The sequence below is a fragment of the Geotrypetes seraphini genome, chromosome 14 (genome assembly GCF_902459505.1).
Source record: "Geotrypetes seraphini chromosome 14, aGeoSer1.1, whole genome shotgun sequence".
NCBI lineage: Eukaryota > Metazoa > Chordata > Amphibia > Gymnophiona > Dermophiidae > Geotrypetes > Geotrypetes seraphini.
In genome coordinates this window covers 5,981,636-5,998,384 of record NC_047097.1, presented here as the reverse complement: position 1 = coordinate 5,998,384, position 16,749 = coordinate 5,981,636, and the positions used below count along the sequence as shown (strand labels likewise).

The following is a 16,749-nucleotide window of genomic DNA, read 5'->3' as shown; positions in this document are numbered from 1 at the left end:
ATGCGGGTGCACCATTGCACGATACAGTGGCAGGATGACTTCCTTCGTCCTGGTTGTGATACCCTTCTTAATGATACTGGTTTGCCGTGGCCGCCTGGCCTCGCACGGCTGCGGCCTGTTTTTCTCTATGTCCCGGCCCTTTACCAGGTTTAAGAAGTGCACCCAGTGCGGTCGGCTGTTAATCACCGACCCGCATCGGTGGTGTATCCTGTGCCTGGGGGCTGACCATCCGACCAACGCTTGCCCCAGGTGGCTGAACTGTTTGCTGTGGATCCGTCCCTGGCTTCAGCCCCGGCCTCGACGTCTGCCTCGAAGGGCTTGACCCCGGCGAGGACCTCGGCTCCGGGTAATTCCCCTCTTTCTTCCTCTTCAGGGTCAGCGTTGGCGAGGAAGCCAACCTCGGAGTCTCTGGCCGTTCATGGTGGGGGGTGCCCTTCCACTGGCCTCGTCGAGACTGGCCAAGCCCTCGAAGCATGCTTCCATCTCTAGGGAATACTCATCTTCGAGGTCGCCCTCAGTGGAATGCACTGCTGCACCCAATATGCCCTCGATGCTTTCGGTGCCCGTGTTTCAGGAGATGTTAAGGGCTATGATCTCCTCGGAGCTCAGCTCGGCTTTGGCCTATTTGACCCAAGCCTCGACCTCCCAAGCGTTGGACCAGCTTGAGCGTCGCATCGATGCCTCTGGGGGCAAGGTGCGTCGGTCTCGGCGCCTTTCGTCCTCGGACTCCTCGCCTCGGGGAGTTCCTGACAACGGACTCCTCGGCGTATGCTTGGGGGGCGCCACAAGAGGGCACCCGATCAAACTCAGGGGCGGAAAATTTCATGGCGACACCAGAAAGTATTTCTTCACAGAGAGAGTGGTTGATCATTGGAACAAACTTCCAGTGCAGGTGATCGAGGCAGACAGCTTCCCAGACTTTAAGAATAAATGGGATACCCATGTGGGATCCCTACGAGGGTCAAGATAAGGAAATTGGGTCATTAGGGCATAGACAGGGGGTGGGTAAGCAGAGTGGGCAGACTTGATGGGCTGTAGCCCTTTTCTGCCGTCATCTTCTATGTTTCTATCTCGACGGTCTGCGTACGCAGGGCCTTTGGTCGAGTGCGGACCGGTGTTGCCACAACATGTTGGAGCTTCGGGCCATTTACAATGTGGTAGTGGCCTTTCGCCATTTACTTCACGATCAGGTGGTCCTGGTACGCACGGACAACCAGGTGGCGATGTATTACGTCAACAAACAGAGAGGTACGGGTTCCCTGTCCCTCTGCAAGGAGGCCCTGCGCCTTTGGAATTGGGCGTTGCACCACAATGTCTTTCTTCGTGCAGTTTATCCAGGGCGAGTGAAACTGCCTAGCGGACAAGTTGAGCCGCCTCCTGCAGCCACACGAATGATCTCTTCACTCTCAGACTCTGCGTCAGGTATTCCTTCGGTGGGGGACGCCGCAGATAGATCTATTCGCTTCCCCCCTCAATCACAAACTGCCTCTTTTCTGCTCCAGGGTATACTCCCAGGACCGTCTCGAGGCCGATGCGTTCCTTTTGGATTGGACGGGCAAGTTCCTGTATGCGTTTCCTCCCTTCCCGTTGATTCTAAGGACGCTTGTCCATCTCAAATCGGCCTGCGCCTCCATGATTCTAATAGCTCCTCGTTGGCCTCGGCAGCCCTGGTTTTCCCTGCTCCTTTAACTCAGTGTCAGGGATCCTCTGCTTCTGCCTAAATTTCCTTCTCTGCTGTCTCAGTCGGGGTTCGCTGTTGCATCCCAATCTGCAGTCTCTACATCTGACAGCTTGGTTCCTTTCCACCTGACTCCTTCCTTTGAGTTGTCCCAGTCGGTGAGGGATGTTCTGGAAGCTTCTCGGAAAGCTTCTACTAGGCAGTGTTATGCCCAGAAGTGGACTCGATTCGCCACGTGGTGTGCTTCGAATCGGGTGGAACCTTTGTCTGCTTTTTTGTCTTTGGTTTTGGATTATTTGCTTCATTTGTCTCGGTCTGGCCTCAAGACTAACTCGATCCGTATCCATCTCGGCATAATTTCATACAGCTACGCAGATGACATCACTATTCTTCTACCCTTCAACCATCCAGAATCCTTCATAGCAAACACAATACACAGAACCCTCGAATCAGTGACTATATGGATGACAGAGCACAAATTAAAACTTAACCCTGACAAAACAAACTTCATTCTACTTGAAAATGACAAAACTCTAACATTAACTAATCTTGTAATAAATTCATTTTCATACCCAATACAACCTACTTTAAAATTGTTTGGCATCATGATTGACAGAAGCTGTAATATGCAACCCCAAATTAACAAAATAATAAAGACATCATTCATGACCATACCTACCATGTCACGCGACCATGATAAAGCAATTGCAGATGGTGCAGAATACAGCCCTGAGACTTGTCTATTCACTAAAAAAATGACCATATCACAGAGGCATACCATGACTCGCATTGGCTTCCAATAGAAGCAAGAGTGAACTTCAAATTCTACTGCTTACTTTACAAGGCTATCAACGGAGAAAGCCCAGCTTACTGGAATAACAGACTAAATCAATCCTCAATCAGACACAGAAGAACCCATTCACTATTCTATTACCCACCATCCAAAAATGTCAAACGAAAAAAAACTCTGACAACTTAATAGCCTCCAAAGCAGCTAAGTTGGACAAACAACTCACCACTCTTATCGTAATCCACAGATTACAAAACCTTCAAGAAAGAAATTAAAACCATACTCTTCAAAAAACACATTACGGTAAACCTATCCAGCACAACAATCCTAACCCAACATCCAACATGCTATAAACCCTTAGTACTCTCTAATTTTTTTCTAATTACCTAACATTATCTAAAACCCATAATTATCCCTTAAAATTTGATCTCATCGTTTATTCTATTACTTCAAAGTTGAAATGTAATTCTTGTTTTTAGTTTGGATGTAATCCGCCTTGAACCGCAAGGTAATGGTGGAATAGAAATCACTAATGTAATGTAATCTTAGTGCGATTGCCGCCTTCCATCAGCAGCTTGATGGGCAGTCGCTGTCTGTCCACCCCTTGGTTTCTCGTTTCATGCGGGAGCTCTTGAATGTCCATCCTCCTCTCAAGCCTCCCCCGGTGGTTTGGGATCTCAATGTAGTCCTCGCTCAATTGATGAAACCTCCTTTTGAGCACATGGACAAAGCTCATCTGAAGTTCCTTACTTGGAAGGTAATCTTCCTGCTTGCGCTCACGTCTGCTCGCAGAGTTAGTGAGCTGCAGGCTTTGGTTGCGGACCTTTTACTGTTTTTCACCATGACAAGGTGGTCCTGCGCACTCATCCCAACTTCTTGCCTAAGGTGGTGTCAGACTTTCATCTTAATCAGTCTATCGTTCTTCCGGTGTTTTTTCCGAAGCCCCACTCTCATCCTGGGGAGGTGGCGCTTCATACTCTTGACTGTAAAAGGGCGTTGGCGCTCTATCTCCAACGCACCCAGACTCATTGGAAGGTTCCTCAGTTGTTCTTGTCCTTTGATCCTAATCGTTTGGGACGTCCTGTTTCCAAGCGCACCTTGTCCAACTGGTTGGCTGCTTGTATTTCCTTCTGCTACACTCAGGCTGGTCTCTCGCTGCATGGTCGGGTCACGGGACATAAAGTCCAAGCGATGGCGGCTTCTGTCGCTTTCCTCAGGTCCACGCCAATTGAGGAGATCTGCAAGGCTGCCACTTGGTCTTCGGTTCATACCTTCACCTCACACTACTGTCTGGGTACTTTGTGCAGGAGCGACAGCCGGTTTGGCCAGTCGGTTTTGCGTAATCTGTTTTCTTAAATTGCCAACTTCCCTCAGTCCCTTTTTTGGTTAGCTTGAAGGTCACCCACACGTGAGAATATGCTGCCTGCTTGTCCTGGGATAAAGCACAGTTACTTACCGTAACAGGTGTTATCCAGGGACAGCAGGCAGATATTCTTGCAACCCTCCCACCTCCCCGGGGTTGGCTTCTTTGCTGGCTATCTGAACTGAAGACCACGAGGAGGGGATGCGCCCTCTAGTGGAGCGGGAAGGCACACATATGCGTGGTGCAGCACTAGCAAACTTGAAATCTTCAATCAAGTTTGCTTGAAAAGCTGTCCGCGTCGGGGCTCCGTGGATGACGTCACCCACATGTGAGAATATCTGCCTGCTGCCGTAACATCTGTTACGGTAAGTAACTGTGCTTTTTCAGATGAAATCACAAAAATCCACTTGTTACAGTAATGCAGAGTATACAATAAAAGAAAAATTCCCAAAGTTAATAAAAGATCAAACATAATTAAGTTAGGTATTCTTTGAAAATTATGTATAACAGTTAGTCATAATTTTATACTCTTAGGAGACCCTCAAAGTGGAGAGGCAATTTAGAAAAATACATGAAGGTTTCATTTATAGAAAGTCACTATGCCAAAGGAAATGGCTTAACGTGTTACAAAACGACCTTTAATTTTCTACTACCCTACAGCATTTTCTTAGTGTCCAAGAAGGTGTGAAGGTGCTCGGGAAGAAAAATTACATATTTGATTCAAGTGTATCTTATTAAATATTTACAAGGATAACTAAGTACAAAAGTGGCTCCCAGGCTTTTAACTTCTTGCATGGCTAGAAACAATTTCCTCCGATCTTGAGTGGACTTTGTCACCTCAGGGAATATCCATATTCGCTGACCCATGAATAAACTTTTAACATGTCGGAAGAATATTCTCAATATGGCATTAAGGTCTTTTTCAAAAGCAAAGGATATCAAAATGCCATGGTATTCTATTTCTTTCTGGGAGTTTTCCAGAAAATCAGTTAGATGTTTTAACTCCAAAGGTTGTGATCTTATCAGCCTGTGCGTCCGGTAAAGACAATCCAGCTTTCTTAGGAAGATAATATATCCTGTTCATAGGCAGAATTGAGTCCAACGGAAATTTTAGATTTTCAATAAGGTATTTTTTTAAACATATCCATTGGAGAAGTAACTGAGGATTTAGTAAAATTCAGATTTCTAAGATTGAGTCTTCTATTATAGTTTTCAAGCTGTTCAATTTTCTTTGGAGGAAAAGTCTTTCTTTAGTAAATGTTCCTGAAAGATTTTGAAGCGAGGTTTTCTTTATTAACTTGCTCAAACTTTGTGTTAGTTTCAGTTTGAATATTACGCACAAACTGTAAGATCATCCAGCTTACTTAATTGTTGAGATCTCACTGGCAGATTTTATAGCAGCTGCTTCTGAAGCACTCGCCAAATGCTGTCAAGTCACCTTTGAGGAGCGGCTACCTGAAGCTGTTGAACCCTCGGTGCTCAGATCAGTGTGAGGCCCCCCCCCACTACGTGCAGCCGTCAGACTCATCAGGTCCTCAGAGCTCACACTCGCAGTGTCTTCTGTCGCCGGAAAAGGTGGCAGTCGAGTTGCCAGAGGGGAGAGTGAGATCTCAAGTCGTACAGCTACGGTGGCTCCACCATCGGAGCTATCACTGGGTTCCTACCCCCTTCGATAATAGACGGAGAGCTAGTGAGACAGCGCTCCATCGACGTCTGTCCAGACGTGGGGTGGGGTTCCATCTGAGAAAGCCCTTACGCTTTGTATGGGGCATCGTCAGGAAAATCCAAATCGGAGGTATGCTTGCGAGAGTTGTAAGGAACGACGGAGCACAACTTAATAGTGCTGTCATTCCACTGCCATCTTGCTTCTGCCCAATATGAGCTTTTACAGTCAAGTGAACTGAAGATATGACCATCCAAAAAAATATGGCTTTATGCATTTATGCAAATTTTCACTGGTTTTCAGATTCAAATATCTCTTAATGCTGTTATGCAATCTGAAGGAACTGTACAGCATGGGCCTGAAATTGGGTTCTCAAAGTTCTGTGAGCTTCAGCCAAAGTGGTGTGTCGGTCAGTTCATCAGGGACTCATTTGGTCTGTCTGCACAATCCACCAAAATGTGAAACTTATGCTTTCAGCAATTGCAGTTCCAGATGACAACAAGGTTCTTCTGAATAAAACTGTCTGTGATATGAACTCCAACTGCATGTTGCAGCGGTGTGAAATATTTCCTGGCAGATCCCTCTGGAGGAATATTTTACTGAGTTCTTTGGTGAACATGATCCAGATGATATCATTGAATTTAAGCAGTGGATTCACGCTGATCGGGATACACTGGAAACTCAACAGTTATCCATAGAGGACTTCACTTCCGAATGAATTGGAAAAATTTCTAATTTGGCCAGCCACCATTTTATTTCCAAGTACCAAAGTGCTTATCTGAAGGAACTGAAAGCAAATATAAAGGAGGGGCATGCTATTGTTTTGATGGACTTCGCTGAAAATTATTCCTTCATCGTTCAGGATGCAGTACAGGGGTTTCGCTGGGAAAATAGCCAAGCAACATTACACCCCTTCATTGTCTACTTCTGCAATCCTGATATCCAAAGCTTATGCATGATCAGTGACTACTTACGTCACAATACTATTGCTGTTTGTGCATTTTTGAGGAAGCCTATTCTGCATCTGAAGGAAGTCTTGCTTGTCTTAAGCCATATTCACTACTTTAGTGATGGTTCTGCTGCACAATATAAAAACTTCAAGAATTTCACTAACTTCTGCAGCTATGTCAGCTGTTATCAGATAGTCCAGTAAATCTTTTTGAATTTGTACTCCCACCCTTGATAAAGAATTTCAAAACGTGTTGGCAAAGGGAGTTCTTTACAGAAAATCAAGAAAACTAAGAAAAGCTAAGAAGCACATGTTTAACATAAAATTCATATATAAGCAGCAAATAAGAAAATTTAATGTCGTTGGGACTAATGAAGATTAGGACTGTTGCAAGTTATATTACTTGCACGGAGGTCTGAGGATCCCTGAGACATTTTAAGATACAATTGTGATATTCTGTACTCGCAAAGAAATCGTGGGAATGATTGTTGTATGATTCTTTTCAATATTAAACATTAGTGCGCATATACAACTAATGCTTTAATTCTCACCAAAGAAAGGTCAGGTCCAAGATGAAACAGGATAGCTTCTGTAGCAAAAAATATGATCTTTCAAATGATATAAAAAACCAAGATAAAAAAGCTACACTGAAAACCAGTGAAAATTGGCATAAAGCCATATTTTTTTGAATGGTCATATCTTCAGTTTCACTTCACTGTAAAGGCTCATATTGCAAATCTTGGAAGTACCTCATGGTACATGTCTGCTGGTAAAGTTGTACCCTTGGCTGACTTTACCTACCAGCAGCACTATGGAGCCAAACTTTGGCAAAAATTTTCATTTGTGAATTTTTTTGCCTACTTTGCTGACCTGTAGAAATGGAAGCATGTGCGCAAAAGATTTCAAACTTGGCACAGAAACTTGCCCCAATGTGTTGTACCAAACTGCAAAATTTCAGACTCCTAGGTAGTTTCCTTCTGCTGCAGTGCAGTTTTAGGTCACACGAGACATGGGAGTAGATCAAATTTGCTTATGTTCAACCATCTCTAGCTCTTGACCAAATTGAGATGGATGAAAAAATTTTTTGCAGACCCTAGACAACAGATAACACCCCTGTAAAATTTGGTTGGATTTCAAGGGGGTCGAGCGTGGACTCCTGGTCCACTTGACATGGAATGACCCTTGTGGGTTTTTTTTTAAAACACTTTTCAGACTTATCAGATCTCCTCCCAAGTCATGTAAGACAGAATTCTGTATCTAGTCTTTTTTTATTTTATTTTATTTTTTTGAGGCTGTACAGGAGCAGACCAGATTAGACCAGTGTTCTTCAACTGCCGGTCTGCAAAAATTTCTTGCCCATCCATGAAGGATTCGGGTCTTCTCCACAAATTGCACACTAGGCAGGAAGAGAGGCTGCGGTGCCGGTGTCAGCTGACTTGCAACTTCCAGTTGCCGTCACGTATGCTGGGTCTCCTGCCTTCGCCGCGTATGCCTCCTGCTTTTATCTTGTCTCCGCACCCCTAGACCAGCAGCGGCAGCTCTGTGTGCTTTTAACTGCGGCGCACAGCTGCCCCTAAGCAATAGTTTAGTATGCGGTTTCATGAGGCAGCCTTGGGGCCTTTGCTAGGCCAGCCCGCTTCGATGATGCGATGTGGGCTGGCCTAGCAAAGGCCCCGAGGCTGCCTCATGAAACCGCGGCTAAACTACTGCTTAGGGGCAGCTGTGTGCCAAAGTTAAAAGCACGTGGAGCTGCCGCTAGGCTAGAGAGAGGAAACATTTGCTGGAGGCTTGTGCGGATGAGATCAGATGATTTGCGGGACTGAGCTCGCGAGGACGGGGCGTAGATGGGTTTTTTAATTTCAGTCTTAGTAGTTTGCCGGTCCACAAAATAATTCCTTTATTTCCACCGGTCCATATGTGTAAAAAGGTTGAACACTGGATTAGACCACAAGTGGTTTTTCAGCAAGCCAGCATAATGCAGTTGCAACTGAGAGCTTTTTTAAAGGGGTTGTGCTGAAAGGAAGGGGGGGTGTAACTGCCCCAGCAGCAGTACAGCTTGTGGCCTGACAGATGGACTGCTCCATATTGACTACCCTTTTTTTGCCAGTAATTCTTCCTATTAGGAGGGGCTAATAAGAAAACAGGGTAATTCAGCTTATACATCTGGAATTCTGCCTCAGTAACAAACCAGTGCAGCTTTTGATAGCATGCAGATAAGTCAGACTAAGCAGCACTGCTCATAGGCCAAGCCCCAAATTAGGCAAGAAATCTCTTAATAGGCCATGGATGCTTCAAACTTTTAATTGATATTCCCTCTTCCCCCCCCCCCCCCCAATAGTAGTCATATTGTGGGTTGTGCATGGTTGTGTAACTAGTCGGTCCTTAGAATGAGTCATAAATATCCATCTTGTTCCTAGCTCAGCTACAATTTAAATTGTACTATAAACAATCTTGAAGCAGAAAGGTTTCTGCAGGTGGATGAAGCATGTTTTTAGGTAGGGTCATAAGTGCTTTATACATAGTCTTTGACTGAGATGTCTACATGGATCTGAGTTTGTTTTTAACCTTGCTTCTAGTTCTCGGCATGCTCAATAACCCTTTAGGGAATGTTCTGGGAAAACCAACCTTGGGTTTCCTACCTCTGGACCCTATTAGCTCTGACTTGGTGGAGAAGTTCCCCCCGCCATTACTGAGAAGCTCCCGCTTGGATAGTCGATCAATCTTGGATTCTCGATCAAGCAGCCCTTCAGACTCGGATACTAGTGGATTCAGCTCTGGATCAGATCAGCTCTCTGACTTAATAGTAAGTTTATGCTTTAGTAGAACAATAGGAATGCTGTTTAGATCTGCACTGAAATTTAGAGTTGTGCTCCTGGAACTAACTTTTTATATTCTAGGTTGACTGTGGAATATAGCTATCTGCAGTTTGATCTAAGCAAAAAATTAAAAACCTTAAAAAAAAGTTTTCAAGTACTTAAAGAATGTAGGACAATGCTGGCCAAGTATATAAGAATGATCAAGCAAAGGGCACTGCAGGTGATAACTTGATGAGCTTGATCCTAGTTTGATTAAAAATGACCAATATAGCTTCATAATTTGGGTACTACTTAATTGCATCAAATCAAGATTAATCTCTCTACAAAATTCATAAATGTGCATTACAGCCTCTTTCACAAAAAGGGGTTGGTATTTAAAGATAATGCAAGCCCAAACTTTAGACTGGGAGGTGTTAAGTATGTAGACAGTTAAACCCAAATGCATGAAGCATTTATATGTTACAACATTCTGTATAACTGTTAAATGTGTTGTGATTTTTTTCAAGAAGCGAGTAGACCTTCCTTTAAGTACCTTCACAGCCCTAATGGTTGGTGGGTAGAGTAATTTTGTAAAGTCACTCTTGCATCTGTGGCCGCATCCACTTGTAAACAGCTTATGAGGTATAAATGCGCACAATAAAATAATGCATACTTTGCTGTAGGCATGTTCAGTAGCAGAGGATGAGTGAACCTTATACATATGCTTCTAGCATCTGAGGTAAAATGAACATGAGATTCATAAAATGGTCCAATTATGCAGCTTCCAATAACTAATTGGTGCATTCAAGTAACAAATGAGTAGGCATTTTCATCCTGCATCTCTTATGACCTTTTTTGCATAAGGCATTAACCACATTGCTCAGATGTGTTTAGTGAAGCACCATTTGGCATCTCGGCACCTAAACTAAGCAATCTTGTATGCAATCTTTTTACACCCCCCCCAGTCAAATCTGCGCATCTCCCCTCCTTTGCCTTTCCTTCCACTTGGTGGTACTGGATCGCGTGACCCTTTAAAGATGGGTGTTGGATCACGACTGGACCCAGATCAGTCTGCACTTACTGCAGGAACTCACTCTCCTGTTACTGTGTCAAAACGATGGCCTGGAGCATCTGTGTGGCCTTCCTGGGACCTACTTGATTCACCTGAAGATCCTTTCAGCATTGAAAGAGAAGCCAGGCTTCATAGACAAGCTGCAGGTATGTATACATGATTTCTGATGACTTAAGTATATTGCTGCTCATCTGAATACTTTTTTAAGGACACAACTTGGCATGCTAACTTCCTGTTACACTGCCTACTTTGAAATTTAATTTTTTTTTTCTTTGTGGCCACAAATGGCTCTTGCCTTCATCAGGGACCAGGGAGTTCAATAAACTGAGGGAGAGCTATGTAAACTAGCACCTGCCTTAGAGATAACATGGGGGAAATTCAGCATTCAAGATGCAAAAGCATGGCTATGTGAGCTCCCTATTCTCTCTGTATTTGAGCTTCCTATAGCAGATCTTTTCTTTTCTTCCTCTGGATGAGAGAGAACAGGGAGCTGTGCTATCAAAATATGAAAATTGCAAGGTATACTCCAGAGGTAGCATGAAGGATGTCCAGTGCCTGAGCCAGGCAGCTATGTAGTCTAAACTGTTGGTGAGACATGAGGAAGAATAGTTCTCTTCTCTTAATACCTCTTCCCTTGGTGCCCTGATCGCATCCCATGGCTTCAAGTATTGCCTATATGCTGATTTTCAGATTTCTCTCTACACCTGAGATTTCACCTAAAATCCAAAGGCCCGATAACTTTGTGCTTCCACAGTCTCATTTGTTTGGATTTCCCTTTCCTGTGGTAATGTGGGTCATCTTGCTTTTGCTGGTTCTATAAAACAGTTCTAATCAGTTTGGAACACTGGAGCCAGCTTTGTGGGTTTTGAGCACCCCTTCTCCAGTACTGAGCAAGTTTTCTTGTATTGCATTTGCACCCTCAATTTTGAAATTTTGGTGCCTATGCTTTGGAAGAAAGCTTTGCGCTATAACAGGGGTTCTGTATTAGCTTGTGGCATTTGCTTACAGGTCATGTGGGGTGGAAGCACTTAATTGGTTGGGTTTGATTTTGGGGGGTTTGGGGCAGTTTTTTGACTGTACATTCTGGGTGGGCCAGAAACATGGGTCATACAATTGCATATGAATCTGATCTGATATTTGTAATTTTTTTTTAAGCTGTCAATGAGGCAACTTGTACTTGGAGTGGGCAGCTTCCTCCGCGTAACTACAAGAATCCAGGCTACTCTTGCAAGGTGTTTCTGGGAGGTGTTCCTTGGGACATTACAGAAAGTAAGTTTTTATACCAGGGTGGGGGGGAAAGTTATAACTTAAAACTAGGGCACCGCAGTCTTTACTAGCTAATGGTGAATGTATTGATAAAGTAGAAATAAGATACAGTGGTGCCTCACACAACGAACTTAATTCGTTCCAGGAGCAAGTTTGTTATGCGAAAAGTTCGTTATGTGAAACGCGTTTTCCCATAACAATACATGTTAAAAAAAATAATTCATTCTGTAGCATAAAATATGCTAAGATGACATAAAAAAAGATAAATTTTTGGTTATTATTTTTATTTAGATACATCTAAAAACATAATTGTTTTTTAAAACAACACACATTTTTTAAATTTAAAGACAGACTAAGTAGAGTCTAATTTTACAGTGAGAGGGCAGAGTCTCAGCGGCAAAAACTGGGACTTAACTGTTCATTTTTTTTTTTTTTTCTACCGTGTTTCCCCGATGATAAGGCAGGGCCATTAAATAAGACAGCCCCCCCTTTTTAGAAAAAAATGTAAAATAAGGCACCCCCCCGCAAATAAGCCACCCACCGATACCTGCGCTTACCCGAATCGGGTGGTACGGTGGGTGACTCCGTGTGGTCCCTGGCACCCCCGACACGATCGGGGCAAGAGGGAGCTCAAGCCCTCTTGCCCCCCCGACTCCCCGACACGATCGGGGCAAGAGGGAGCTCAAGCCCTCTTGCCCCCCCCGACTCCCCGACACGATCGGGGCAAGAGGGAGCTCAAGCCCTCTTGCCCCCCCGACTCCCCGACACGATCGGGGCAAAAGGGAGCTCAAGCCCTCTTGCCCCCCCCGACTCCCCGACACGATCGGGGCAAAAGGGAGCCCAAGCCCTCTTGCCCCGCCGATTCCCCAACTCCCCGACAATATCGGGCCAGGAGGGAGCCCAAGTCCTCCTGGCCACGGCGACCCCCTAACCCCACCCTGCACTACATTACGGGCAGGAGGGATCCCAGGCCCTCCTGCCCTCGACGCAAACCCCCCTCCCCCCAACGACCGCCCCCCCCAAGAACCTCCGACCGCCCCCCCAGCCGACCCGCGACCCCCCTGGCCGACCCCCACGACACCCCCAACCCCCTTCCCCGTACCTTTCTGTAGTTGGCCGGACAGACGGGAGCCAAACCTGCCTGTCCGGCAGGCAGCCATCGACGGAATGAGGCCGGATTGGCCCATCCGTCCCAAAGCTCCGCCTACTGGTGGGGCCTAAGGCGCCTGGGCCAATCAGAATAGGGGTCATGCAAGGGGCTTGGGCTCCCGGGGTGAACATAAGAACATAACATAAGAATTGCCACTGCTGGGTCATACAGGGTGGTCCATCATGCCCAGCAGTCTGCTCACGTGGTGGCCCTTAGGTCAAAGACTAGTGCTCTAAATGAGTCCAGCCTCACCTGCGTAAGTTCCAGTTTAGCAGGAACTTGTCCAACGTTGTCTTGAATCCCTGGAGGGTGTTTTCCCCTATAACAGACATCGGAAGAGCGTTCCAGTTTTCTACCACTCTCTCTGGGTGAAGAAGGACTTCCTTACATTTGTACGGAATCTATCCCCTTTCAACTTTAGAGAGTGCCCTCTCATTCTCCCTATCTTGGAGAGGGTGAACAACCTGTCTTTATTTACTAAGTCTTCAGTATCTTGTATGTTTCGATCATGTCCCCTTTGTCTCCTCTTTTCAAGGGAGAAGAGGCCCAGTTTCTCCAATCTCTCGCTGTACGGCAACTCCTCCAGCCCCTTAACCATTTTAATCACTCTTCTCTGGACACTTTCGAATAGTACCGTGTCCTTCATGTACAGCGACCAGTGCTGGAAGCAGTACTCCAGGTGAGGGCGCACTGTGGCCTGGTACAGCAGCATGATAACTTCTCCGATCTGTTCGAGATCCCCTTCTTTATCATTCCTAGCATTCTGTTAGCCCTTTCCGCTGCCACCACACATTGCTTGGACAGCTTCATCGACTTGAGAGTTCTGATCGACAAGTCTCTTTCCTGGGACGTCTCTCCAAGTACTGTCACTTTACACTTATCCACGTTGAACCTCATTTGCCATGTTGATGCCCATTTCTCGAGCTTGATTATGTCACGTTGCAGATCTTCGCAGTCCCCCTGTGTCTTCACTACTCTGAATAACTTCGTATTGTCTGCAAAATTAATCACCTCACTCATCGTACCATTGTCCAGATCGTTTATAAAGATGTTGAAGCGAGAAAAACAAGCTATTTTTTTGGAAATTATATTTTTTTTTAAAAAACAAGATCTGTTTTGTGGCCGAGTGATAATTTTTCCGGATGTCTCGAGACATACTCAGTTTAAAAGGAAGCAATTCCTCCAGTTAAAGCTTAAGGCTTTGGCAGTTGGAGCTACTTTCTTTTTAAAATTTCCATTTAATGCCTTATTTCGTATGGAAGTGATAAAATACGTGTGTTTGATCCAACCCAGTTAGAAGACTTAATTAAAGGAAAATTTTTGTTGAAAGTTTAATTTCTATTATCGTTATTTTCATCTTAGGAGGATGAAGTATGATATATAAAGCAAGCCACAATTTTGCCTGTCCATGATAGTAGATTATAGATAGTTGATTTCCTTGTTAAAATTCTGGCGACCAATATAATGTGGACTGGATCACGGTGGTTTAATTACCTTATATATGTTTCAATGTATTTTATATACAGAGATTTTGTGGATATTTATGAATTTTGTTATTGTAACGAATAATCAAAATAAAGAATTAAAAAAAAAATATATATATATATATTTTGAAGAGCACCAAGCCCTGCGGCACCCCACTGGTGACTCTCTTCGGCACCCCACTGGTGACGCTCTTCCAGTCCGAGTATTGTCCATTTACCCCCACTCTCCGTTTCCTATGCTCCAGCCAGTTTTTAATCCACCTGAGAATTTCATCCTCGATTCCAAGGCTTGCAATTTTCCGAACTACCAACAGGGACTTGGAGGGCAAGGGATTAGTCTGCATGCCCTTGCTGTCAGAGTGCATCTTCCCTGATAGCAGATATAAGGTCTCAAATAGGAGCAAGTATGCAGGAAGCAGTGGTGACCCTCTACTATGGGGAGGATCCTACAGTAGACCAACTGTTTAATAGTGCCAAAGGCATAGAGTTCACTAGTGACTCCTGGTAGGAGTTACTCCCAGCAGGCCCTTTCCACTCGGTGTTCTATCCTGAACAGATTGTGCGCAGCCCACGTCTTTCTCTGGCATACTGATAGTTTAGTTACGGAACACTGGGATGCTCCTGAGGGTTTTTTAAAAAGTAGCCAAAACAGAATAGACTGTATCCTATGGCACAGGAGAGGCAACAGATGTTTGCTTAGCCTAAGGTTGATTTCTTGGTTGCTTAGGCAACCAAGCACACATCTCTGCCAAGTAAAGGAGGTGTAGTATTAAATGATACGCGGGATTGCAGAGTGGATGTGGTCCTAAAGAGGCAGTTCAAAGCCTTTGCCTTGGGAATCAAAGCAGCTACAGCAGCCTTTTTTGTGGCAAGCACTCTTCATACCAAGAAGTATGGACTCTCCCTGGCTTACACTAGCAGGGATTTATGTAGCCGCTGCGCTGACATCAGTCATGAGTTGTGTCTAGGCCTATTACATTTCAGCCTGCAGAATGCTCTGGATCAAGCAATGGGTGGGAGATTCAACCTCTAAAGCAGGGTTGCCCTAGTCCGTTCCTTGAGATCTACTGGCATGCCAGGTTTTCAGGATATCCACAATGAACATGCATGAGAGATTTGCATACCAAGAATGCAGTACAGGGAAATCTCTCTCATGCATATTCATTGTGGATTCCTGAAAACCTGGCCTGCCAGTAGATCTCAAGGACCGGACTTGGTCAGCCCTGCTCTAAGGTGACTCTTGGCAGACTCCCTTTCAAGGGACAGATGTTTGCAATGGGGCTGGACGATCTGATGGCAAGTGTGGCAGATCACCAGCCAAAATCTGCTGGACAGCGGACTGCTAATCTTTAGAGGTTCTGGGCAGTCTAATTCCAGGCACTTTTGACAGTACTCGTGAGTAGCCTCATCTCAGAGATCCTATTGGGGAGCAAGACAGATTTACAAGACCTAGGCAAAGCCAAGCCTCCAGTTCTCGTCCTGTTTCGACCTCCAAGAAACCACAATGATGCCAGGGCCAAAGTCTTACCCTTGATAGGAGGAGGTCTCTCGGTGATCTCTTCAGACTGCTGGGTGCTGGAGATAGTTCAGGGTGGGTACAAGCTCGAGTTCGCCCATCCTCTAACAGACAATTTTATAGATTCTCTGGTGGGGCGCCCAGTAGTGTCATGCAGAAGATTTGGGCTCAGTTACTCCATTTACTTCATAGTGGCCAATAAAGGCTTGGAAGACTGGAGACTCATTCTGGATCTTACACATGGAAACGAGGTCCTGAAGGTTCCACATTTTCACATGGAAACAGTGCGGTCAGTCATAGCAGCAGTGGTTTCAGGAAATAGCTTCCCTAGTCTTGGAGGCCTACCTGCATAGTTCCGGAATAGAGGTGATTTCCTGAGATTCCATGTGCTGGAGAGACATTATCAGTTTTCAGCATTTCCCTTTGCGTTGGCAACAGCACCCTCGCATGTTTACCAAGGTGGTGATGGTGGTAGTAGCACATCTCTGCAGGGCAGGATTTCAAGTGCATCAATATCTGGACGACTGGCTAATAAAGAGTTCCATTTTCTGAAGGGGAACCAGCTGGATAGTGAATTTTCAAGAACTAATTGGTTCCTGGTTCCGTCTCAATCCTTGGAAGTACTATTCACACGGCAGGAGGCCAGGTCTATCTTCCAGAGGCACGCAGACAAAAGTTCTGCATGGCATTATCTTCAAGGACTAGGCTCCAGGGCATCCACTATAGATGTGGTCCTTTGGGCAAAGGCTCACATGCATCCTTTCAGAAGTCACTACTGTCTTGGTGGTCCACACAAAAGGACTCATTTAAATGACTTTCCCATGGACTCCAGAATCCTGTCGCAGTATGAGTGGGTGGCTCCATCCACAGTTGTTACAGGGCATGCCTCTCAGAATAACTTTGTGGGTGATTCTCACAACAGATACTAGCCTGTTTGGCTGGGGAGGCCATTACAACAGATGTCCAGTCCAGGGCGGTTGTCAGCCTCCCAGAAAAATGTTCCAACAGACTGGAACTTTGGCC

The 16,749-nt window shown here is 45.2% G+C and overlaps 1 protein-coding gene across 5 annotated transcripts in view; it reads left to right on the top strand.

Moving 5' to 3' along the window:
* CPEB1 (cytoplasmic polyadenylation element binding protein 1) overlaps positions 1 to 16,749 on the top strand; it is a 127,723-nt gene that overhangs the window by 88,943 nt on the left and 22,031 nt on the right. For all 5 annotated transcript variants that reach the window (XM_033920146.1, XM_033920148.1, XM_033920144.1 and 2 more), the window contains 3 exons: positions 9,020 to 9,246; positions 10,204 to 10,456; positions 11,466 to 11,579. In XM_033920146.1, coding sequence (XP_033776037.1) covers positions 9,020 to 9,246; positions 10,204 to 10,456; positions 11,466 to 11,579 — 594 coding nt within the window. The remainder of the gene's footprint in view (positions 1 to 9,019; positions 9,247 to 10,203; positions 10,457 to 11,465; positions 11,580 to 16,749) is intronic.